At 46.6% G+C, this 26,064-nt stretch overlaps 1 protein-coding gene across 8 annotated transcripts in view; it reads right to left on the bottom strand.

Moving 5' to 3' along the window:
- The window catches only part of LOC119950783 (matrix remodeling-associated protein 8-like), a 120,542-nt gene that overhangs the window by 16,780 nt on the left and 77,698 nt on the right, over positions 1-26,064 (bottom strand). For all 8 annotated transcript variants that reach the window (XM_038773563.1, XM_038773564.1, XM_038773561.1 and 5 more), the window contains 3 exons: positions 21,880-22,311; positions 6,081-6,239; positions 325-355 (listed from right to left, as the gene is read on the bottom strand). In XM_038773563.1, the coding sequence (XP_038629491.1) occupies positions 325-355; positions 6,081-6,239; positions 21,880-22,311 (622 nt within the window). The remainder of the gene's footprint in view (positions 1-324; positions 356-6,080; positions 6,240-21,879; positions 22,312-26,064) is intronic.

Below are 26,064 nucleotides of genomic sequence, written 5' to 3'. Positions count from 1 at the left end.
CTGTCTCTGCATCCAGAATCCTTCACCTTATTGGTAAGGAGCATGTTAACTTCAGGCTGAAATGTTTGCTGCTCCAGCATTTGGTTTTCCCTCACCACAGGATATCCCTTCCAGGAAACAAAGAGGAAGTTAAGTACTGCAAGTCACAGGGTCAAGATCCTTGCATTACTACAGACTTCTATCCACAGCCTTTGACCTGAATTCAGGGTTCATCTGGATAGCTGCACAGGCCACATGGTAAGTATATGGTTTGACCACAAGTCTTATAAAGAGTTTATTTGTGCTGACAATGAGAAAAGATTGAATGATGAAGTCAACACTTACGGCTGAGATGTCTTCACATTGTAATGGAGACCTGAAGAAGGAAAACCCAAATGTGAGGTAAAGGATTTCAAAGGGCAAGCATGCATCCCTCAGTTGCTCTCAGTTTAGTGGGTTATGCAGACTTGTGAGATAAAACTACATTCTGAACTTAACTAATGATTGGGAGTAGGTTGATTTGATCTTAGTTTCAGACAAGTTCGGCACAACATCGTGGGCCGAAGGGCCTGTACTGTACTGTGCTGGACAGTTCTATTGAATTTAGGAAAAAGAAAGAGGAGGCCATTCAGCCCTCGAACCTGCTCTCCGATTCAATTGGATCATGACTGATCTGTCCCTCAACTTCAAATGTTAACCTAGCAAAAATAAATCAATCTTAAATATCTGGGAAGCTCCATGTTTCCCCCTCGCATCCATGGCCATTTGGGAACAAAGTTCCAGATTTCTACTATCATTTATATGAAAAAGTGCTTTTTGATTTCACTTTTGAATGGTCCAGCTCTAATTTTAAATTTGTGCCCTCTGTTCTTGATGTTTTCAAGGGAGGGGTGTTGGTTTGAATGTTAATTGTGTTAAATTTTATGTCGTTTGTGGATAGTAACTGCTGATACACTTGAATTCCTTAAAATAGGCACAGATAGAAACTGTCATTTATTTGTTAGGGTGTCTGCTTATAATGTACAACTAAATAAATACTAAATTGTGCAAAGATTGGCTGCAGTTCTATCTTTCACCAACTGGCTCTCTGCAGTATAAGAGGGCAATGATGCAATGTGCACACGCACACAAACACGGGGTGAATCACTGGGGGGGGATTTTCCGTCGGCTGACACCAAAATCGGGAAAGGCGATTGAGCGGAGAATTGGTTTTGACATCGAAATTATGGCGGACGCCAGGTTCACATCAAATCACAATTCTCTGGTGCCTCGACAGCGGCATCAGTGCGTTCCGATCCCTAAGTACAGTAAATGCCGTTTGCATATCATTAGTGGGCCTGGCCTGGTATTTTCCGGGGGCTCTGCGATTCTCCGCCTCCACTGGGGGGAATTCCCAATGGTGAGGTTCACTTGTGCTTTTAAAAATCGAGAAACAGGTGCCATGGCTGGTGAGGGAAAGAGAGGACACAGACAGCGACTGTGGGCAGCTGGTCCTGATACTGGCTGGGCTGGCTGGGGGTGAGGAGGGCCCTTCCAGGGCTGGTGAGGGCGGTGGAGGGGGGGGCGCATGGTAACCCCCCGCGGGCTGGGGTGGTGTTCAGGCAGGGACCACCACTGCACGGCCTGCAAGCCATCCAACTTCCTACGTACCCCACTGACCACCCACCATGGCCCCTGATTCTGCAGAGTGCCACTGGCTGTTTGGGTGCCCAAACCCGTCCAGCCCCACCCCACCACACCCACACCCCTCCCTCTGCCATACTACCCCCCCAACTGGCCGCCACCCGCCGGCAGGGCATCACATGGTGCACCCAAGGGACAGAGGCCCTGGAGCATCCGGTGGCAAGGGTATGCCAGCTGACGGTACCCTGGCTCAGGGGCAGGCGCCAGTGCCAGAGGCCCCCAAGTTTCCCAACACCAATGGGGCCAGGGGTGCGAGTAGGGGGGGACATGCAGAGTCCGCAGTGCCAACTGGGGCCACCATGTAGTTCCTTGGACATGGTTGGGCACGGGGGTTTTCACTGTGTTAATATGTTGACCTTTCACACCCTGCAGACAATGGATATTGGAATACAACAAGCAATGGTGACCTTCCTCCTAGATGCCACAGCCCTGGGGGATGCAATGTGGCTGTATAAGCTGGAGCTGCTTGAGGGGGAGGAAGTTCCAAAGGAACAGGAGGTAGCCGCTGAGGGTGGAGGGCTGATTGCCCAATAGGCCGAGGAGGAGGAGGATGTGCAAACAAGGCGCCACATGAGCCCTCGTGCATACCGGCAGTGCCTGTTATTTGAGAACCTGCCGGATTGGGCATGCCATCGAAGACTCTGGCTGAGCAGGGGGACTTGTACGGCATATTTGCCAGATCATGGCGCACCAGGTAGTGTGAGGGAATGAGGGAGGACACCCATTCCCAGTGGCCATCAAGATGGCGGTCGCCCTGAACATCTACGCCACGGGGTCCTTACAAGCGCTAAGTGGGGACCTGTCTGGGATGTCACACAGCTCGGTGCACAGATGCATAAACATCGTCACGGAAGCCCTATATGCCTGCTAGGCACAATACATCCATTTCAATGTGATCCAGGAAGCAGGATTTGCCGAGATGTCCAAGGTCCAGAGGGGTGATCAACGGGATGCATGTCACCCGATGAGCACCTACAGATGACAGGCCACTCTTAACAAACCAAAAGGGGCTCCACTTGATGAATGTGCAGCTGATGTGTGTCAATCAGATGTGCATTGTGCATGTCTGCACCCAATACCCAGGCACTGTGCACAACGCCTTCATCCTGGCACAGTCAATGGTTCCTGGCCTCTTCGAGGCGCAACCCCGCTGCAGAATTGTCTCCTGGGCGACAGGGGCTGATGACGCCTATTACAGAGGCCACAGACTGATGCAGAGACCCGCTACAATGACACCCATGTCTTGACCAGGGCCGTGATGGAGTGGTGCTTCGGCATCCTGAAGATGCACTTCAGGTGCTTAGAAGGCTCTAGAGGGTCCCTCCAGTATAGTGCTGGGTGGGTCGACCGCATCATGGTGGCCTGCTGCATCCACCACAACATGGCGCAGCAGGGTGGTGACGTGCTGGAGGAGGATGATGGCCAGTCCCCGTCCGATGAGGAGGATGTGGGGAAGGGTGAGGATGGACAGGGCATGGGGCCACGAAACATGAGTGCTAGGGCCAATGCGCACAAAGTGCTCTGATCACCTCCAGGTTCACAGACCAAGGGAGGGCGGGGGAGACAGGCCAGGGGTACGGACAATGCAACATCTAGGTGATCCCCAAGTCCTGCTCCCATCCTTTGACCTTGGTCCCCTTTGGCGGCCGTCTTCTGGGGTGACCGCTGCTGCTCAGGTGTCCCAGGTGGCATGGTGTCGCCCTGTTCTGTCCGCTGCCTATGTGATGCGCCAGGAACAGGAGGGTGGGGGAGAAGTCTGAGGTGCTGCAGTGTACCGGCACCTCCCCTGAGGGAGTCACCGGCACTGGCCTTATCACCTCCTCCTCCCTCAGGGTGTCCAATGGCCCCCGGGCTATTCCATGGGATGGGGGTGAGAGCGGAGCTTTCCCCTGAGGCTCCACCGCCTGCAGAGAGTGCCTCAGGCCTTTTACATGCCGACCCAAGTTGAAACACTCGCTTCCAAGTCCTCCACCGCGGATACCATCCATGTGGTGGAGGCCTGGGTGGCACGCATGGTCGGCACCACCTCCTGCTCTTGCACAAGGTTGGACTCCTCCACCTGCACCTGCAGGTGCTGGTTGCTCGCCGAGGACCCCTCATTCAATCCCTGGCTCTGCGACTGCATCTCCACAGTCGATGGGACTGTCTGTTCCTGAAGCCCAAAATCTGTCTGGACGGCAGCTAGTTCTTGGGGTCTGCCAGCCCTCAGACAGTCCACCCCCCTTGGGGTTCACCTGCTGTGAGGTAGCCAGTCCTGGAGGCTCGCTGCAGTCTCGACCAGGGTCTGCATGTTCGCGGCCATGGAGCACAGGGAGTGGACCTGTGGTGGAGGCCTGGGTGGCATGCAAGGTCGGCACCACCTCCTGCTGTTGCACAAGGTTGGACTTCTCCACCTGCACCTGCAGGTGCTGGATGCAGCCCAAAATCTGTCTGGACGGCAGCTAGTTCTTGGGTTCGGCCAGGCCTCAGACCGTCCACCCCCCTTGGGGTTCCTACCTCCACCCTCTGTATCGGGGCATGTGTTTGCAGCACACCAGATAGTACCCCAGGAGCATCTTCACTGATAATAATAATGGCGGCACGGTAGCACGGTGGTTAGCATTGTTGCTCCACAGCTCCAGGGTCCCTGGTTCGATTCCCGGCTTGGGTCACTGTCTGTGCGGAATCTGCGCGTTCTCCAGTGTCTGCGTGGGTTTCCTCCAGGTGCTCCGGTTTCCTCCCACAAGTCCCGAAAGACGTGCTGTTAGGTGAATTGGACATTCTGAATTCTCCCTCAGTGTATCCGATCAGGCGCCGGAGTGTGGCAACTGGGGTCTTTTCACAATAACTTCATCGCAGTGTTAATGTAAGCCTACTTGTGACAATAAAAAAATATTATTATAATAATAATCTTTATTGTCACAAGTATTGCTTTATTGTCACAAGTCACATTGCCATGAAGTTACTGTGAAAAGCCCCTCATCGCCACATTCCGCCGCCTGTTTGGGTACACAGAGGGAGAATTCAGAATGTCTAAATTAACTAACAAGCACATCCTTTGGGATTTGTGGGAGGAAATCGTAGCACCTGGAGGAAACCCACGTAGACATGGGGAGAACATGTCGGTGGTGGTGTTGGGGTGGTGTGGGTATGGTGTGTGGTGTGTGTGTGTATGAAGGTGGCGTGGAGGTGGGTGGAGGGGTGGGGCACATATCTCACAGTGAACCTCAACTCAGTGGGGTTTCACTTCCTTGCCCGATGCTGACCTCCACCCAGGCGAATGCCCTTTACTCGGGCCTGCCAACCCCGGCCAGGGCCCATCTGCTCTGCTGTGGAGAGGGGCTGCAGGTCCAGTGGTCCCCCTCCAGTCTTCTCCCTCTCCTGGCGGTTTTGGGCGGCCTTCTCCTGGGGGGGGTGGGGGGGGTTTCAGTGGCCGGGGCACCCAGCCATGGTGGCTGGTATGAGTGCCGGCAAGCGATGCAGGGTGGGGTTTGGCCGCCCTCCGTTTGATTTCATAGATTTTCATAGAATTTACAGTACAGAAGGAGGCCTTTCAGCCCATCGAGTCTGCATCGCCTCTTGTATACATGGGGTTGGGTGGAGGGGGGGGGGGGGGGTAGAGTTACAGGCGTGTGGGATGGGAGTTGGTGCCAGCGACACAGTGCTGCCTACTCACCCTGGCCGCCCTGAGGCGGTCATGCAGTTTCCTCTGGCACTGCTGGCCGATTCGGACAGTGTTGCTCACCGTGCTGACGACCTCTGTCACCTCGCTCAGGCTAAACGAATGACAGCGGCTGGCAGCCTCCTTCCCGGTCCGGGGTACAGGGTCACCCACTTCTCGTCCACAATGCCCAGCAGGGTCTCAAGCTCGGCGTCCATGAAATGCGGTGCCGCTCTCCTCGCTGCCATTTTGTTGGCTGGGATGGTGTGCATGAGGAGTGAGGTTTCTATATGCAGCTGCAACTTGTCAGCCTCCTGAGTGCCGTTCCCAAACCTGACAAATCCCGCACCGTTTCCCACTGGATTCGATTGCGTTCCACATGACGCCGATCCTAGTTCCTTAACAGTCGTTGAATGGTTCCAGGTGCAGCGCCAGTTTTGCTGTCGTAGAAGTCCATGAATCCTGCCCTGGTATCAACCCTTAGTCTCAGGAACAGAGAATTCCGCCGCTGATTTCCTTAATGTTTTTGGCGCAAGGCGGAAAGCACAAGCTAGCATTTCCCACACAGGAACAGGAGGGAGCGGACACCAGAAACCTTTCCCACATACTTCCAAGGAACTGACTACAGAACAACCCAGGAAATCCCTCCACAACCCTACCTTTTACCTTGTAAACCGTGTCCTCTGACAGGGGTCTTAAAGTTGAGGTGGGGGGAGGAAAAGAAGCAAGAAAATATAAAATAGGTAACCAGAAAAAACAAAGAAACTAAAGGTGTCACCTCTCTTTCTCTGCCGGTGGGCAATCAGGGCAATGATGGCTATCAGAATGGCCAGCAGCAGTAATGTTGCCAGGATGTATCCAAATTGATGAAGGAAATGTGAAGAATGTTCCGGAATAAAAACATTGATGACTTTTGGGACTTCAACTGATGTAGATGCTAAAAACAAACAAATAAATCAAGTTTACAAAAATAATTCACTCAGTAAGCAGACAGAATTGAGGAAATAACCCATTCTATAATTACCAAATCTTGCAATTTGACTGAATGGATGGGATTTGACTACTCCATCAATCCACCAGATCTCCATTAAGGATATTCAGTTCCAGAAAATTGGTTCTTTAAAGTGGATATTCCACATTTCCTTGCACTGCTTGTCCAGCATTTAGGAATTGCCAACAAAACACATTACTGCTGACAATTAATGATTAGATAAACCAATGTTCAGTGATTACAGCCCCACTCTTTACATAAACACATACAATGGTGTAAAAGCAAATCACTGTGGATGCTGGAAATTGGAAATTAAAACAAAGTACTGGAAATACTCAGCCAGTCTAGCAGTACCTGTGGAGAGAAAACAGAGAATGTTTCAGGTCAATAGCCTTTCATCAGAACCAGAAAAAGTTTGAAACATCATCGGTTTTCAGCATGTAAAAGGAGACGGGGCAGTGTGGGAAGAAATGTGTGATAGGTGGCGAGAAGAGATTAACTCATGGTGCCACAGCCAAAAGGCAATAAAAAAGGGCAGGACACAACAGATATATCTATAACAGAATCATGAATGACTGTTGTATGAAAGCAGACAGAGATCAGCAAAGGAAACAAAAGGGGCCGGGGTTACAATCTAAAATTGTTAAATTTCATATTGAGTCCAGAAGACCATAAAGTGCGCAGTTGAAAGATGAGATGCTGTTTCTCAAGCTAATATTGAGTTTTATTGCAACACTGCAAGAAGCAGAGGACAGAAAGGTCAGAGTGGGAGCAATGCCCTAGTATGTGGACTGAACAGAGGTATTCCTCAAAACCATCGGCCAGTCTGCATTTGGTCTCCCAATGCAGGCGGCATGGTGGTGCAGTGGTTAGCGCTGTTGTCTCATGGCGCTGAGGACTCGGGTTCGACCTGGGCCTGGGTCACTGTCTGTGTGGAGTTTGCACATTCTCCCTGTGTCTGCGTGGGTCTCACCCCCACAACCCAAAGATGTGCATGGTAGGAGAATTGGCCACGTTAAATTGCCCCATAATTGGGGGAAAGAAAAAGAACTGGGTACTCAAAATTTATATTCAAAAAAAATTTTGGTCCCCACAATGTGGAGGAGATGGGATCGTGAGCAGTGAATACAATATGCTAAATTAAAAGTATAAGTAAATCACTGTTTCAACTGGAAGGAGAGCTTGTCGTCTTAAATGGTGAGAAAGGAGACTAGCTGTCATTGAGAGTTAAACAAAACATTCTGCTGGAATGCTTGGTTGAATCCCATCACGGCAGACGGAGTAATTTGAATTATAAAAATAATGGAATTAAAGTCTAATCATTTAAATCATCGTCAATTGTCATCAAAACACATCTGGTTCATTAATGTTCTTTAGGGAAGGAAATCTGGTGTCCTTACCTGGTCTGGCAGGTGACCCCAGATTCACAGCAATATGGTTGACTCTTAATTGCCCTCTGAAATGGTCCTCGCAAGAAACTCAGTTCATTGGCAATTAGGGATAGGCAAAAAATGTTGGCCCTGTAAGCGATGCCCACACCCCAAGAACAAATTTAAAAATATAATTATTTGTTGACTTTTCCCCAAGGGATAATATTATGTCGCTATGAATGCTTGGCTAGTTTTCAAAAACAACAATATCTTCAGCAGGGATTTCACAGTTTGATTGACATTTTAAAACGGCCATTAAACGCTTAGTTGTCTTTAATATGGGGTCTGAATAGAAGTTTGTTTTTAACGTTAGCAATTTAGCATATTGTATTCACTGCTCACGATCCCATCTCCTCCACATTGTGGGGACCAACATTTTTTTTGAATATACATTTTGAGTACCCAGTTCTTTTTCTTGCCCCCAATTATGGGGCAATTTAACGTTTGGCTTTATGAATGGGTGTTTTTTTAACTATCAGGTGTGTAGGGTTGAGAGCTGTATTATATTGTTAGAAGTTTTTTGTTATGTCCACAAGGATCCTGAAGGTTGTCTATGGTGGATACTGACTGAGTTGCTCTGGACATGGCATGGATGGTATGACAGGTCATGACGGGGTGTGGTTGGGGGCATGAGTTGGCATGGAGTTGGGTGTGGGGTACTGAAATAGCATTGAGGTATGAGGGCCATGTGGTGGGTTGACAATGAGGACATAAGAGGCCATGGGGGTGTATTTGGGGATGTGAGGGCTAAAGAATTTAACAGCTTCTAAAGCAACTGAAATAAAGTTCCAGAGTACCAATACAATCCTTCTAACCTGTTCACCTTGGCACTCACCCGCATCCCCCACCCATCCTCCCATGAACCCAACTCCACCTTGAATCCATCCCCTATCCCCCCACATACCAGGAGCAGAAATGTCATGATTTGTGGTACTTTTTACATAGGTCTTCCAACAAGTCTACAGGTTTCCCAACTAGAGCTTCCTGCCTCGGTGGCAAAATCTAGGCCTTAATCATTCTGTGGAACATGGAACTCTAATACAGCAATCTAGTGTTTGCACAGAGCATTGCTATGTATTGGTGCCTGAGAAATGTGAACTAAGCTGGACGGAAAAGAAGTTAAGGCTGTCTTACTTTTGGTTCAGACATTGAACTATGCACAGGAGCTGCCAAGCATGAGAGCCAGGATTGAATAAGCAGAATCACAACCCAGGGAGCTTTCAGGCACACAAAAGTTCCTGGCTCATCCCTGCAGCATAATATCCTACCACGTTAATGAGTTCAGTCTATGCGGTGATAATTTCTATTTTCATTTTCTAATTAGTCTGAAAAATCAGTGATAATGACAGATGGGTGGTGCAGGAGTCATGTCACTATTCATACCATTGACCTTGGCATTAACCTGACACTTTTACTAGTCAATCAGTAAGTATCTCATACATGGTAAAAGCACTAAACTGAGTAAGGGTCATAGACATAGAACATAGATCAGTACAGCACAGTACAGGCCCTTCAGCCCACGATGTTGTGCCGACCATTTATCCTAATCTAAGATCAACCTAACCTACACCCCTTCAATTTACTGCTGTCCATGTGCCTGTCCAAAAGTCACTTAAATGTCCCTAATGACTCTGACTCCACCACCTCAGCTGGCAGTGCATTCCACGCACCCACCACTCTCTGTGAAAAGAACCTACATCTTCCCTATACCTCCTTCCAATCACCTTAAAAGTATGTCCCCTCGTGACAGCCATTTCCACCCTGGGGAAATGTCTCTGGCTATCAACTCTGTCCATGCCTCTCATCACCTTGTACACCTCTATCACGTCACCTCTCTTCCTTCTTCGCTCCAGTGAGAAAAGCCCCAGCTCCCCCAACCTTGCCCTCCAGTCCGGGCAGCAACCTAGTAAATCTCCTCTGCACCCTCTCCAAAGCATCCACAATCCTGTTGAATACTTCAGCAAAATGAAGTTAGAGCTTAAAAAAATTGTTACTGACTGTTAATTATATATTAATTGCATTTAATATTATGCAGGTGGTAGGAAATAACTGGGGATTCACTTCTGCGCCTAAAATTAGGCACAGACTGATACTATGGTTGTCGGGTTAGGATGTATATGCTGGTAATGTGTAACTCTGTAAATAAATGCTTCAGTATGTGTGTAAAGATTGGCTCGAGTTCTTTCCTTTTTCTCTGTCAACTGGTTTTCTGGAATATAATATACAGTGCCAGAGACCCGGGTTCAATTCCAGCCGTGGGTGACTGTCTGTGTGGAGTTTGTACATTCTCCCCGTGTCTCCGTGGGTTTCTTCAGGGTGCTCCGGTTTCCTTCCACAGTCCAAAGATGTGCAGGTTAATTGTTTGGACATGCTCAAATTGTCCCTTAGTGTCCAGGGATGTACAGGTTAGGTGGGCCTAGGTGGGGTGTCAGTGCCGACTTGATGGGCTGAATGGCCTCCTTCTGCACACAAGGGATTCTATGATAATACAGTCTGTTGGACAAAATGGATGTATAACAGGGTATATTGGTCACATTGCTACAAAATGAAATGTGTCAGCCAAACTCTTTTATAATGGGTTGTATCAGTCACACTGCTGTGCTTTGGGATGCATTAGTCACATTGCTGTATGAGTCTTTCCCCTGTGTACAGTTCAGCACTGCGCTTTGTGCTGTTGATGAATGGTCAGATAACAGCCCCTTCCAGCATAATGACTTTTTAGATTTTCATTTATGCGCTGGTTAATAACCAGGAGGCCAAGATGATCTTATGATTGGTGGCATAACCTCTGCACCACTGATCACATCTGTCACAGTCACTCTGTGGGAGTTTCCTCATCAGGTTCCATTCTCACATCAAAAAGAGGTAAGCGCAGTGCAATCACATGCTTGGGTGACTGGAATGCACTTAGTGCTGATAATGCACTTACTCCTCTTTGATGTGGTCAATGTTTGTAAACATTGGGGGTTCGCCTCTTAGGCCACTGATCCATGAAAGGAAATGAATGAATCAAAGCTGCAGGTGGTTTGTGGAAGCTGTCAATCATAGATCACTGTGAGAAAGCTAAGAATGGCTTGGAGCTAATGAATCTATTCTCCTTCCAAGAATGGACATGTAAAGCTTCAAGGTAAAGTGTGTGGAGTTTGCACATTCTCCCTGTGTTTGCGTGGGTCTCATCCCCACAACCCAAAGATGTGCATGGTAGGTGAATTGGCCACGCTAAATTGCCCCTTAATTGGGGGAAAGAAAAAGAACTGGGTACTCAAAATTTATATTCAAAAAAAACTTTGGTCTCCCCAATGTGGAGGAGATGGGATCGGAGTTGTAATTCTTCTCACTGCCTGTTGGGACTGCTCTCTTGCTTTCAAATAGGGATCTCTTTTCTGGGGGGTGGGGGGGTGTCTGTGTGGGTGGTCTCTTTAGGCAGGGGGTGCCTATGGGGGGATCCCTATTACAGGAGCCCCTGTGGGGGGAGGGCTTTGGTCAAGGAGTCGCTGTGGTGGGTCTCCTTATAACAGGAATCCCTGTGGGGGGGCTTCCTGTTACAGGGGTCCCAGGGGGGTCTCGCAATTACAGCGGTCCCTGGGAGAGGTTCCCTATTTTAGGGGTCCAGAGGGGTCCCCATATTACAGGGGTCCCTTGGGGGCGGGGGGGGGGGAGGGGCAGTGATGGGTCATTAAGACCGATTTGCGTTCATTTATATCCCCCTGCTCATTCTCTCCGCCAACGAGGGCCGTCAGAGCATCGCAATTTGGTTGGCGCCTGGCGTCGATCCTGATTTTGCCCTAATGCCCAATTCTCCATCTCAGCGGGGTACGCGATCCGGGTGCCCCAGGACGGAGAATCCCGCCCAACATTAGGTTCCACATGTATGTTGAAGACACCCAGCTCTATTTCACCACCATCTCTCTTAACCCCGCCACTGTCTCTAAATTGTCAGACTGCTTGTCCAATATCTAGTATTGGACAAGCAAGAATCTCCTCCAACTAAATATTGGGAAGACGAAAGCCAGAATTGTGGTTCTCTGCCACAAACTCGATTTGCTTGCCAATGGCGCGATCCCTCTCCTAGACAACTGTTTTAGGACTAAACCAAGCTGTTTAGAAACTTATTGTTGTATCTGATCCCAAGAATTTGTACCAGCCGAATATCTGCGGCAAGACTACGATTGCCTATTTCTGCCTTTTAACTTTGCCCGCTTCTTCCTATGCTTCAGCTTATTAGTAGTCAAAACCTTCACGCATGTTTCCTTACTTCTAGGCATAACAATTGCAACCCACTCTTGAAATGCCTTCCATCTTCCATAAACTTAATTTATCCAAAACTCCATTGACCATTCACATCACTCGCATCACATCTTATTCATCCAGTACCTCTGTGCTCGCTGACCTCCACTGGTTCCCAGTTAAAGAATGCCTCGATTTAAAAACTCAATTTTCAAAATTTCCAAGTCCCTCATTGATCTCATTCCTAACTTTGTTAAAGGCACGAAATAGATCAAACTGGCACTTAATTTGTTAGTATGAAATATGGGTTTTAAAATAAAATGTTATTGTTCCATTTGATTACTCAGATACCTATTATTCATATGTTTGGTGCATTTGAATCAGCAGTAAATACTGGGCTCAAATTCTGCTGCTCACACTCCCCTCCTCCTCACCCTTGTACCATCCAGTTTTGAACTTGGTTAATATTTCTTGGCAGGAAACTGAATGGGCCGCTCGTCTCAAAAGAGGGAATAAACATCTGGAAACCAAATGTCTAGGGGCCCAAGCACATCTCCCAGCAGGGTAGCATCAGCAGGTTTTAAGAACTACTTCATCTACAACAGGAGGAGACCTGAAATATTTGACCAAACACAACAAAATGTATCTTCTAAATCAGCGAACAGTAAAGCCAAAACACACAAACCTTTGTTGGTCACTTTGAATACTGGTTTACCCTATTGTGGATTAACTGTAACTAGCAATTTTAGAAATTAATACAAAGATAAGAGTAGGTTATGCAGCCCCTTATGTATTTTCTATCATTCAAATAGGTCAAGACTGTTCTGTATCTCAACTCCATTGCAGTCACATAACAATGACATCAAGTGAAAGCAATGTCTTCAGATTTTCAACGTGGCCATGTACACAGCTATTCTGCTCATAAATTAACTGTGTATATCATGATCAATGGTGCGCCCAACAGGTCTGCAGTCAAACAATCAACAATAACATTTCTGAATATATTAGATTTCTAAACTAGAGCTACCAAAACATCCTGGCTGTCTGGAATGCCTAGCTCCGAGCATTCTCGTACACCAGCACTGCATTATCAGTAGCAATTATTGTATTTCACTCCAGTTCAAGGAGAGTCCCTGAGTAAAGTAGTAACCTCTTAATTTCAAAGCGTTGCTTGACTTTTCCTTTCTGAGTGCCTCTGGAACAATCCTTCACACATGAATTAGAACCAAGATCAACATGGACAAAGGCGGACTGCTGATTTGGTTGACAGCTGTATCAAATCCAGGAGTCCTGGCCATCAAGCCACTGATAATTCTGCCATGTTTTTTAGAGATAAAAATTAAACACTGAAATTTTACATCGTTTAACACTTTCCTTTTACAAATTAATATGCTCAAAACATTATTTTCTTTGTTAAAATAAACTTTCATAATTGTTGTTTTATGCTGAGCTCTTGGAATGCAGCCAGTTCCACATGGTTTCCATATGTATCAAATCAACAGAACAGGATGCAGTTCATGTCTCAGAAACTTCTGGAAATTCTTAGACCCAAGCTTTCATAAAACAGTTGGGGATGTAAAACACCTTTTAAAGGAACAATAATGTCATGAAATGTGGGAATTAGAAGGGTAGCAATGAAGACAGGAGAAAGAAAACAAAATCTCGAAAGGCAGAGGCAAAAAGATAATAAGAAAAAGCTTTGAAAAGCTAGCTAGCACAGCACTCTCTCTTTTCAAGACTGTACCAATTAGGTGTTGACTGGGATAGATTATCTGCATTCTGGAGCAGAAGCAGTCTCTTTGATTATATGTGGCAGTTTTAATGATAACTTTTTTACTTCCTTTCATTTAATTAAAATCTTGAACATCCTACTTCACCTGAGATTTACTTATTTGAAGGATTTCTTTAGCACTGAAGCTTTATGCTGGGATCCTGAACACATTTATGTCAAAAAGATGGGAAGATGTCCAACCCTCGCAATTGCCAGACTTGTTTACTTTGGATTTAAATCTTATTTCCTTACTTCTCCTTTTAATGGTAGTGTTCTGGATGGAGCTGAAAGAACTGATTTTCTTCATCCAGAGACTTCAGACATATGTTGTGGTATCTGGAGTTTGCCATAGCTTCGTAATTATTAAGTGCAAAATACTCCTTCCTCGGTCTTGACTGCCATAAATTAACATAATTCAAGGATTGGGGATCTTACAGTTAAACCTGTTGATTTCTGGTCTATTTCCTGTATTTCTCTTTCCCGTCTCCGTCTTGCTTCGAACATTCAATTTCAAGAAACATCTACCACATGTGACACAACCTTTGTCACTCTCCAGACCCCCTCATCATTCTGCAATGCTCACTGAGCACATATCCATATTATTAAACTCTGAAGATTTTCTGAGGGCAGCAATTTATCCTTGTTTCACCCTTTTTGTGGGGACAAAAACTCCAATGTTGTGGAGTTCTGTAAAAGCATACTTCTAATATGTCCTCTATCATATTGGCAGTCCTTGTGGCAGCCATAAACAACAAATGCGGAGCCTAATGCCTGCTTGAGCACACATTTCCAAAATTGACCGAAAGTCAGCTTTTACAATTCCTTATAGATTGATGAAGTAAGCCAACAGAAACCTTTCTCTTTTCATCTTAGTTTGACATGGGGAGCAGGAGTGTTCTCCTGGCTTCACACTACTATTTGCAGGCTTCTGTTGCATGTGTGTCCGTCCATACACAGGACCTAGCCCAGGGTAGCTGCTGCTCCGAAGGACACATGTGAGCTGCCTCAGGAAGCCCAATACATTCCCACAGTTCACTGGAATTATTCAGAAGAGGCCTAATGTCCGATTTCAGACAAGCCTCTGGCTTCCAGTTTCTGTCACACACTTTGGACACGATCTAATGGCCGCATCGCGCTGGGCGCAAATCCAAGCGAGCCGGTTAGGTTGCGGGAGAGTCTGAAATTGGGAACCACGCCAGGCGTCGATTGGTTTTCGATCTAACCAGCCCACTTCCGTTAGTGAGATCCGGATCCCGCCACGATGTGGTGAGAAACCAATATCGCAAGTTAAGGCCAATCTCCATCACGTTAACGGGAAGGACGATCTATCTAACGGCCTCCCATCAACTAACCGGATCCCCATTGAGCGATCACACAGGCGCTGATTTGTACTGGTCCACACAAATGTGTACCAAGGGTCCCAGCACCCGGGGGGGTGGAGGGTCTTCAGGGCAATTGGAGGCCCCTGAGTGGTCAGGGATAGGGCAGGGTGGCCCCTCGGCCCTGCCCCTGGAATGTGAGCACCTTGGCACTGCCAGGCTGGCATCTTGGCACTGCCACCCCAGGCACTGGTGCTGGCCCATCTGGGATGGTTCCACCACACCCCCATGTGAGCACATGGGTGTAATTGTCGTGCACATTCCCTGGGAAGCGTGCACACACATGCATGATCTTCATATGGTGGTCGCACGCAAGCTGGACGTTCAGGGAGTGGAACCCCTTTCTGTTGACATTGGGGACTCCCAGACGGGAGTGCGGCCATCTATTACCCTCTGGACCTGGAGCATCCTGGCGAAGGCGGAGCCACCTGCTGCCTGGGCATCCTGTTGAGCCTGGTCCATGTCAAAGCTTATATAGTTCGCTGCCCAGCCAAACAGGGCATCTGTAACCTGACGGATGCACTTGTGGGCTATAGCTTGTAAGATACAAGTCCCCGCTTTGTTCGAAAGACCAGTGATGTCCGTGCACCTTGGGCCATCGCCAGCCTCCCTTCTCTGGGTCACTCCCTGATCTGATGGGCGGCCGGGTCCTCAGTGTGTGGGCCACTGCCTCAAGCCTCTGTCGATGCTGCTTCTGTCGCCTCCTCCAGTATCTAGCCTGTCAGCAGCACAAAGAGGGCAGCTTCCGCTGGATGCAAGATATTATCCATTCATGTAATATCTGTAAGGCATTGGACAGAACAAAGAACAAAGAAAATTACAGCACAGGAACAGGCCCTTCGGCCCTCCCAGCCTGCGCCGATCCAGATCCTTTATCTAAACCTGTCGCCTATTTTCCAAGTTTCTACTTCTCTCTGATCCCTGCCCATTCATATATCTGTCTAGATGCATCTTAAATTATGCTATTGTGCCCGCATCGACCACCTCCGCTGGCAAAGCGTTCCAGGCACCCACCACCCTCTGCGTAAAAAACCTTCCACACACATCTCCCTTAACTTTCCCCCCTCACCTTGAAATCGTGACCTCTTGTAATTGACACCCCCACTCTTGGAAAAAGCTTTTTGCTATCCACCCTGTCCATACCTCTTATAGTTTTGTAGACCTCAATTAGGTCCCCCCTCAACCTCTGTCTTTCCAACGAAAACAATCCTAATCTACTCAACCTTTCTTCATAGCTAGCACCCTCCATACCAGGCAACATCCTGGTGAACCTCCTCTGCACCCTCTCTAAAGCATCCACATCCTTCTGGTAATGTGGCGACCAGAACTGCACGCAGTATTCCAAATGTGGCCGAACCAAAGTCCGATACAACGGTAACATGACCTGCCGACTCTTGTACTCAATACCCCGTCCAATGAAGGCAAGCATGCTGTATGCCTTCTTGACCACTCTATCAACCTGCGTTGACACCTTCAGGGTACAATGGACCTGAACTCCCAGATCTCTCTGCACATCAATTTTCCCCAAGACCCTTCCATTGACCGTATATTCCGCTCTTGAATTAGATCTTCCAAAATGCATCACCTCGCATTTGCCTGGATTGAACTCCATCTGTCATTTCTCCGCCCAACTCTCCAGTCTATCTATATTTTGCTGTATTCTCTGACAGTCCTCCTCGCTATCTGCAACTCCACCAATCTTAGTGTCATCTGCAAACTTGCTAATAAGACCACTATACCTTCGTCCAGATCATTTATGTATATCACAAACAACAGTGGTCCGAGCACGGATCCCTGTGGAACACCACTAGCCACCTTTCTCCATTTTGAGACACTCTCTTCCACCACTACTCTCTGTCTCCTGTTGACCAGCCAGTTTTTTATCCATCTAGCTAATACACCCTGAGCCCCATACGACTTCACTTTTTCCATCAACCTGCCATGGGAAACTTTATCAAACGCCTTACTGAAGTCCATGTATATGACACCTACAGCCCTTCCCTCATCAATTAACTTTGTCACTTCCTCAAAGAATTCTATTAGGTCATGTCTTACAAACCTTCCCTGCACAAAACCATGCTGCCTATCACTGATAAGTCTATTTTCTTCCAAATGTGATATAGATCCTATCTCTCAGTATATTCTCCAGGGTGTGAGACAGACAACCAGCAGTGCCTACCTCTCCGGGATCTTCCATTCCCCTATTGCTCCCAATCCCTACATCCCCTGCCATCCAATCTGCCCTGCCCATGCACCTCCAGCCGCAGCAGGGGCCCCTGATAACTGGACCCCACACCCTGTACCCCAGACACACGCATGTAACGTTACCGGGACCACACCCCAGTGTTCACACCCACCCTCTGGTTTCTAATATGTCCCCAGTGCTGGGGCCCACCCCCTGCGTGTTCAGATATCGGCCAGAGTGGTCGTGGTATTGTTTGCTGCAGTGCTCATGCACAGCGTCCAGGCATCACGGTCCGATTGCGATGCTAGACAATAACTCCCACATGCAACATGGCACGCCTACTCACCGGGATCCACTAGGGAAGTGTGAAGTGCTCACTTAATAATCACAGAATAAAATTCTCAATTAGCAATATCATTCAGCCGCACAGCTGGAGGCCTCTGCGGTCAGTTAGATTTATGAGTGGTTGGTGGGGTAGGGTATCCGGAACAGGAAGACACCCCCCCCCCTCCCCCCCCCCACGGGGGGGCTGACCCGTAGATGGCGAGCCACCCTGACTGAGATCGGCCCCCTGGGGACTCCCCCACTGCACTGCCCGAGCATCGGGGTAGCAACCCCAGTGACCCCGGGCTCATTGCCCAGGAGCAAAGATGGCTACTCACCTCCTCGGATCCCCATAGCAGTCATTCCACCAGCTTCAAATTTTTAGATGGGTGTATGACTTGGCGACCATGTGACCACTTGCTGTGGAGACGGTTAGATAACAAGAGCCCGTTCGATAGGGTATCGCTCCCATTAACTGTATGGAGGTGTGGGCTTAATTCGGGTGTTCTTTCCTAGGGCCGGTGCAAACTTGATGGGCCGAATGGCCGCCTTCTGCACTGTAAATTCTATCATCTGGCCTTAGAACATAGAACATAGAACAGTACAGCACAGAACAGGCCTTTCGGCCCTCGATGTTGTGCCGAGCCATGATCACCCTACTCAAACCCACCCTATACCCGCAACCCAACAACCCCCCCCTTAACCTTACTTTTTAGGACACTACGGGCAATTTAGCATGGCCAGTCCACCTAACCCGCACATCTTTGGACTGTGGGAGGAAACCGGAGCACCTTAAGTGGTGATTATGGGTTTTTCACCACACTATGGCAGATTCCTGGTTTCATCAACGGGAGCTGGCCGGTCAGATCACAAACCAATTGGAGCCTGGCACGATTTTCGTATCTGGCTTCTCCTGCGATCTAACGGCCTCATCGCGCTCTCGCTTGAGCGAAACATGACCATTAAATCGCGCCCAATTTTGCTGCAGTACTGAAACTAAAGCAGTTCACACTACACTCCCAGTCCTATATTCTCACTTTCAAACAAAGTTTGAAGTTTTATTGTTCAGCAGATATATTCTTAAATCTTTAATGCAGTGTACTCTCAATTATTAACAACCTTTAGTGAAGAGATTCTGTCCACTGCTGAAATGGGTTTTGCCAAAATGACATCTATATAACAGGAGAATTTTAAAAAGTATATTCAATCACAGAGCGTGGTCTTCACTGGATGGGCTAGCATTTATTGCCATCCCTAACTCCCCCTGCAGTGGTGGTGAACTGCCTTAATGAATCATTGCAGTCCATGTGTTGTGGGAACACCCAGTGCTATAAGGGAGTGCCAGGATTTTGATCCAGCGCCAGCGAGGGAATGGCAATGTACAGGACAGCACGGTAGCACAGTGGTTAGCACTGTGGTTTCACAGTGCCTGAGTCCCAGGTTCGATTCCCGTCCGGGTCACCGTCTGTGCGGAGTCTGCACATTCTCCCCATGTCTGCGTGGGTTTCCTCCGGGTGCTCTGGTTTCCTCCCACAAGTCCTGAAAGACGTGCTGTTAGGCGAATTGGACATTCTAAATTCTCCCTCTGTGTACCCGAACTGGCGCCGGAATGTGTCGATTAGGGGCTTTTCACAGTAACTTCATTGCAATGTTTCCTCCGGGTGCTCCGGTTTCCTCCCACAGTCCATAGATGTGCAGGTTAGGTGGATTGGTCATGCTAAATGTCCTTAGTGTTGGGTGGGGTGACTGGGTTATGGGGGTAGGGTGGAGATGTAGGTTTGGGTGGGGTGCTCTTTCCAGGAGCAGGTGTAGACTCGATGGGCCGAATGGCCACCTTCTGCACTGTAAATCCTTTGATATCTATGAATGTAAGCCTATTTGTGACTATTAAGATTATTATATACCTCTAAGTCAGAATACTGTAGTGTGTTCCTTGGAGGGGAATTTGCGCGTGGTGATATTCCCATAAATCTCCTGACCTTGTCCTTCTAGGTGATAGAGGTCACAGGTTTGGAAGGTGCCATCGAAGGAGCCTTGGTAAGTTCCTGCACTGCATCTCGTATATAGCACACACTGCTGCCACTATGAGTCAGTGATGGACGGAGTGAATGTTGAAGGTTGTGGATGGAGTGCCAATCAAACGGGCCACTTTGTCCTGGATGATGTCGAGCTTCTTAAGTGTTGTTGGAGCTGCACTCATCCAGGCAAGTAAAGAGTATTCCATCACACTCCTGACTTATGCCTTGTAGATGGTGCACAGACAGGAGGTGAGCTACTCTCCACAGAATTCTCAGCATCTAATCTGCTCTTGTAACAACAGTATCTATATGGCTGGCCCAGTTAAGTTTCTGGTCAATGATAACCCCCAGGATGTGAATGACTTACACCCAAGTAACAGCCGTTTCCCATTCTGTACAATGGGCCTCGAGAAACAACCATATGTCAACCTGTCAGCTTGAAGTTTTATTATTCAGCAGATATATTTTTAAATCTTTAACACAGTGTACTCTCAATTATTAACAACCTTAAGTGAAGAAATTCTGTCTACTGCTAAAATGGGTTTCCCCAATTTGCATTTGTATAATGGAGAATTTTAAAAAAGGAATCCTGGAGCCCCCCGCACCCCACCACATACTGGCAGGGCACCCACGGGCTCCATCCCAGGCAGGGGCAAAATGCCAGTTTGGCACCTTGGCACTCAGCCTGGCACCCTGGGATCCGGCCGAGATGTGGCCAGTAGATCCCGGAAGAGGTCTCTCCCAGGATTCCGAAAGGGCATTACGCCTTGTGAGATCCAACAAAATCTTATGAGATGTCACCCACAATGGCGGGACCCAGACTCGCATTGCTAAAAGAGCTTAAATGCTATGCTGGCGTTAGATCGAATGGCCACCCAGCATCTACTGGCCTCGCTGAGGAGACCTCAGCCAGGTGCCGTTCAGCACTGGTCCCCAGAAACAGAGACCTGGTGGAACGGCATTGGGGGGGAGGTCTCACAGGTGGTCGGAGGCTTCCGGGCGGTTGGCCTGTGGCCAGGCTGGCACCCTGACATTGCTGGTGCCATCCAGGCATGTTGGCACTACTAGATGGGCACTACCACCTCGGTGCCACCCTGGCATTACCAGGCTGACAGGGGCACTGCCAGGGTGCCAGCCTGAGTGCCACTGTGCCAAGCTAGCATTTTGCCCATGCGTAGGATGGGGGCCAGGATCCCCCAACAGGTGAGTTGGGGTATCGGGGAGGGTCTACAGGTTGGGGCGCCATTTAGATCACAATTTTCCAACTTTTGCTTTGATAATCATTTGTTTGTAAATAAACTAGAGTTGATCGAACAATAGGCGAGAGATAGGTGCAAAGAAGGTTCGAATGAAGGAAGTGAAGTGGAGGAGGCTGAGGAAGATAGGTAGACAGTAAAGAGGAAGGTGTAAAATCATAGAGCCGGACAAAAAGAGGCAGTGAAGTAGAAAGGGCAAAGAGCCAATACGATCCTGCATTCAGTCAATAGGTTGTGCATCTAACATTGTCAACAGAATACAGCCAATAAGATGTCATGGACTGTCAATTGAAATACTTATCAACCACAGTGAGATCCCAACTTCCCTACATTTTTTGCTGTAAACAGAAAGCACACCTCAGTTGGGGTTGTCTAAGAAACAACTACTAATTAGTCGAACATTGCTGTTGCCTTCGCATAACAATAGCAACTGAATGAAGGGAGGGTGCTACAGACCTTTGCCACTATGCAGTAAAGATGCTACAGGAAGCTTCCTTTGTATCCTGGTATGTAAAAGGCACTAAGATGTACTTCAAATCCCTGTCTATTTTGAGTTTGTTGCTCTGGGCCATGGCAGCAGTAAGTGTGTTAAAGTGTTAATATCCCAGAGCTAGTGAAAATGTGTACAGAGTTCCTGCTCCTGATTACTATTCAGTGACCCCTATTGAAAATGTGTATATTGGGTCAGAACATGGCCAGCTAAACTGATATCTCAACTGATAACATGCTGACACTCTGAGCAGCCTAATAAATGGAGAGTGGAACTCTCCCTGCAAGGTTCCGTACCTTCAAAAGAGGAGGAACGCAGGAACAGAAGAGGCCATTCTGTCTCAAAGCTTGTTCGAAAGGGAGAAAATTAAAACTAAAAATTATAAATTAGACTACCTTGCTTTTTTTGTTGCAGAATGTAATACCTAAAGTAAACATCTAACAGATGGGCTCCTATAAATTTAAGGTGTACAATTATTATGAAAACATAATACGAAAATCACTTACATGTTTTATGTGTAAAGTTCACTTTGATTGGCTCTGTAATAAAGAGGCTGAAGATGCGTCTCTCATGAATCCCACAGTAATGGTGGTGCAAATCACACGAGTAGATTCCTTCATCACCAAAGCGAAGGTTAGAGATCGTCAGTGAAAAGTCACCATCAGCGAATGCTGTCTCTGATATATTCATCCTTTTCCTGACAAACTGAGGGCCATAAGATCGCTGCTCCCCAGAAGCATAGAGGTCAATCAGCCGGTCAGCCTGGTCATGCCAGACACCAGGAGGTGATCTGTCCCAATGAATCACCTGTTGCTCTTCTTCATTGTGTCTCTCTGTCCAAATGTGGTTGTAATTTTCACAAGGCAGCACCACAGTTGTCCCAACTAAGGCCACCATTACTGCCTTCTCTCCATCCCAAAACTTCCTCACCTTTTTTGCTGTAAACAGAAAGCACATCCAGTTAGGGATTCTGTAAGTAACAACTATTAGTCAGTCTGTGGTAATGCTCATGGAATAGTTGAGTGCAGTTAGAGTTCTGACTATTCAGTCCACACTTTAGTGATTCACTATGAGCTTAGTTTACCATTTAAATTTCCAAGTCCCCCTTTTCAAATGAAAACAAGATACGTAAAATGATCACACTGTAATTACACTTCCTTTCCAATGATTGCATTGTTATTGCCTCCATTGGCAGAAAGGTGCAATAAGTGTGACAGGCTTACATTGATAGTTTCCATAATAAATGTAGAGATGAAAATTCAAAGTGGAAAAAGTTAACAGGAAACTCATTGTTTGTGAAAGGTTATAAAATAGGACAGACCAAAAAGACAAAACCATGGAGTTATGTATTTTTTTCAGTATGGTTGAAGGTTATCCTGGATTTGTCAGTGTGCATCATGGTCAAATGTGTTCAGAATGCCTGAGTTCGAATGCTGTTTAATATTGGGGCAAAGCCAGGCTTAGTAGGCCCCTATTCATCATAGCTTGGAAGAGGAAAGGTGGAAAGAGGTAACAAGCATTTAATAAGTAGTTGGTCTATTTATGTTTTTATATGCTAAGGCTCTTCATGTTGTTGTTGAATTTCTTCTGGAAATTACAGTTAATCCTGTATCTTGAAAGGGGCAAATAATTAAAACAAATAAGTATTGCCAGGTATGCGAATTCCCATCAGTGAAACTGACTTTTGTATCAAAGAAAGATACATTAATAGTATACATAAACAAAAGTAAAATGGAGGCAAAATTCACTCAGTCCTCATGTGATTGCAAGTTACATAGTAGTACCAATTTAGAACAAGCTCTTAAATCCAACAGGTTTCTGCCGATGTTTCTGCTTCATGTAAGCCGCCTCCCACTTTATTTCATCTCATCCTGTCAACACTATTCCTTACTATTCCTTCATTTGTTTTGTATTAGGCAAATTTCACTTTAAATGCATCTGTGCTATTCTCCTCAACTCCCACAGAAGAAAATGGTAAAACATAGAAATTCAAAATGGAAAAAGTTAACAGGAAACACAAGTGGTTAATGGTTTGTTAAAGGTTATAAAATAGGACAGGCCAAAAGACAAAACCATGGAGTCATGTATTTTTTCAGAAAGGTTATCCTGGGTAATGGGAACCAGAGCAGCAGATCAGCATGTGAGAAGGAGGTATAGGTTAATAGAATGAACATGCAGGGCCAGTCTAAAAACTATGGACGTATAAGAAAATGTAAAAAAAGAGTAGAGTAGGAGGGAAAATATGGCGGGTAGTACCGGTGGGAGGGGAGCGGGCTTGTGCAATATGTTACGATGGAAGTATTGAAAGTACGTGGATGTTTGCACATTTTTGCCTTTTTTGCTTTCTTTCTGATGATGTCTGTAACTGTTTATAAAGCCAAAAACTACCTCAATAAAATTTTTTATTAAAAAAAAAAGAAAATGTAAAAAAGAAAAACGTAAGATATCTGGGGGGAGTGAAATTGGGGATGAGGCTGAGTGTTATCAGAGATTAATGAAGGAGGTCAGAATGTGTGAAAAGCGTAGTGCACAATAAAATCCTGCAAGGGAAAGACAAATCAGTAGGACATATTTAAAAATCTTGGACCTAAATGCACGCAGTATTTGGAATATGGTCAATGAGCAGACGGCACAAATAGAGACAAATGGGTATGACTTGGTGGGGATCACTGAAACATGGTTGCAGGAGTACCGGGACTGGGAGTTAAATGTCCAAGGGTAGTCAGTATTCTGAAAGGATAGACAGGATGGAACAGGAGGTGGAGTTGCTTTATTGGTTAAAGATGACATCAAGGCTGTATTAAGGAATGATGTGGAGATGCCGGCGTTAGACTGGGGTGAGCACAGTAAGAAGTCTTATAACACCAGGTTAAAGTCCAACAGGTTTGTTTCAAACACGAACTTTCGGAGCACTGCTCCTTCCTCAGGTGAGGAAGGAGCAATGCTCCGAAAGCTCGTGTTTGAAACAAACCTGTTGGACTTTAACCTGGTGTTGTAAGACTTCTTACTGTATTAAGGAATGATATTGGCGCTAAGGGCTAAGATGTTGAATCGATACGGGTGGAAATAAAAAACAAGATAAAAAAACTCCTTGGTAGGAGTCAATTACAGGCCCCTGAGCAATACTTCCAAAGTGGTGCATAGTATAAACCAAGAAATAATGAGGGCTTGTGAGAAGGACACAATGGTAATCATGGGTGATTTTAACATGCACATTGACTGGATTAATCAAATTGGCAAGGGTATTCTTGAGGGAGACTTCATAGAGTGTATGAGGGATTATTTCTTAGAGCAATGTGTTATGGAGCCAACCAGGGAGCAGGCTATTTTAGATTTAGTATTATGCAACGAAGAAGGGTTGATAAATAGTCTTGTCGTTAATGATCCTCTTGGAAGGAGTGATCACAGCATGCTAGAATTTCAAATTCAGATTGAGAGAGAGAGGACACAGTGCCCTACCGAGTTTTAGCGTTGGCCAGAGATAATTATACAGGCCCGAGGAAAAAGTTGGCCCAAGTAGACTGGGCACGAATAATTGAGGGTAGGACAGTGAAGGGATAATGGCGGATGTTCAGGGAATTATTAAACACCTCTCAATTAAAGTATATTTGTGAGAGGAAGAGGAATTGTGAAAGGTAGAGAAACGTTCCATGGCTAAACAAGGAAGTCATGGAGAACATAAAGGCAAAAACTAGGGCATACCATATTGTAAAAGGTAGCGGTAAACTGGAGGATTGGGTGAACTTTAGGGGTCAGCAAAAAGCTACTAAAAATAGAATCAAAAAAGCTAAGATGAACTACAAAAGAAAACGAGCAGTAAACATAAACACTGATACCAATAGGTATATAAAGAAGAAGAGAAAAGCTAAAGTAAATGTTGGCCCTTTAGAGGACGATACTGGTGAAGTAATAATGGGAACACAGAGATGACGGAGACACTGAACCAATATTTTGCCTCTGTCATCACAGGAGAGGTTAATAAAAAGTTTCCAAGAACTGCAGTTAATACAGAGGAAGTTAGTGCAATAATCACCACTAGGGAAAAGGTGTTGAATAAATTAATGGGACTAAAGGCAGATAAGTCTCTGGGACCCGATGGCCTGCACCCTAGGGTTTTAAAAGAGGCAGCAACAGAGATAGTGGATGCATTGGTTGTGATATTTCAAAATTACCTGGATTCTGGTAAGGTCCCAGTGGATTAGAAACATGCTAATGTAATTCCCCCATTCAAAAAGAGAAAGAGGCAAAAAGTAGGAAACTATAGACCAATTAGCTTGACCTTTAACGTGGGGAAGTTGCTGGAATCAATCATTAAGGAGGAGATGACTGAACATTTGGAAAGGCAAAACTCAATCCACCATTATCAGCATGGTTTTATTAAGGGTAAGTCATGCTTGACAAACTTGCTTGAGTTCTTTGAGGATGCAACCAGCAAGCTGGATAATGGGGAACCTGTGGATGTGGTATATCTAGACTTCCAGAAGGTGTTTGACAAGGTGCCGCATAAGAGATTGATCCAGAAAGTGAGATTGCAGTGGATTGGGGATAGAATACTAGATTGGATTGAGGATTGGCTGACTGACACAAAGCAGAGGGTTGGATTAAATGGGTCTTTCTCTGGCTGATGAACTGTATCTAGTGGGGCGCCTCAGGGTTCAGTCCTCGAACTTCAACTGTCTACAATCTATATA

Source organism: Scyliorhinus canicula, chromosome 16 (genome assembly GCF_902713615.1).
Source record: "Scyliorhinus canicula chromosome 16, sScyCan1.1, whole genome shotgun sequence".
Lineage (NCBI taxonomy): Eukaryota > Metazoa > Chordata > Chondrichthyes > Carcharhiniformes > Scyliorhinidae > Scyliorhinus > Scyliorhinus canicula.
The sequence above is the reverse complement of the archived record's forward strand: the minus strand, read 5'-3'. Positions and strand labels throughout refer to the sequence as shown.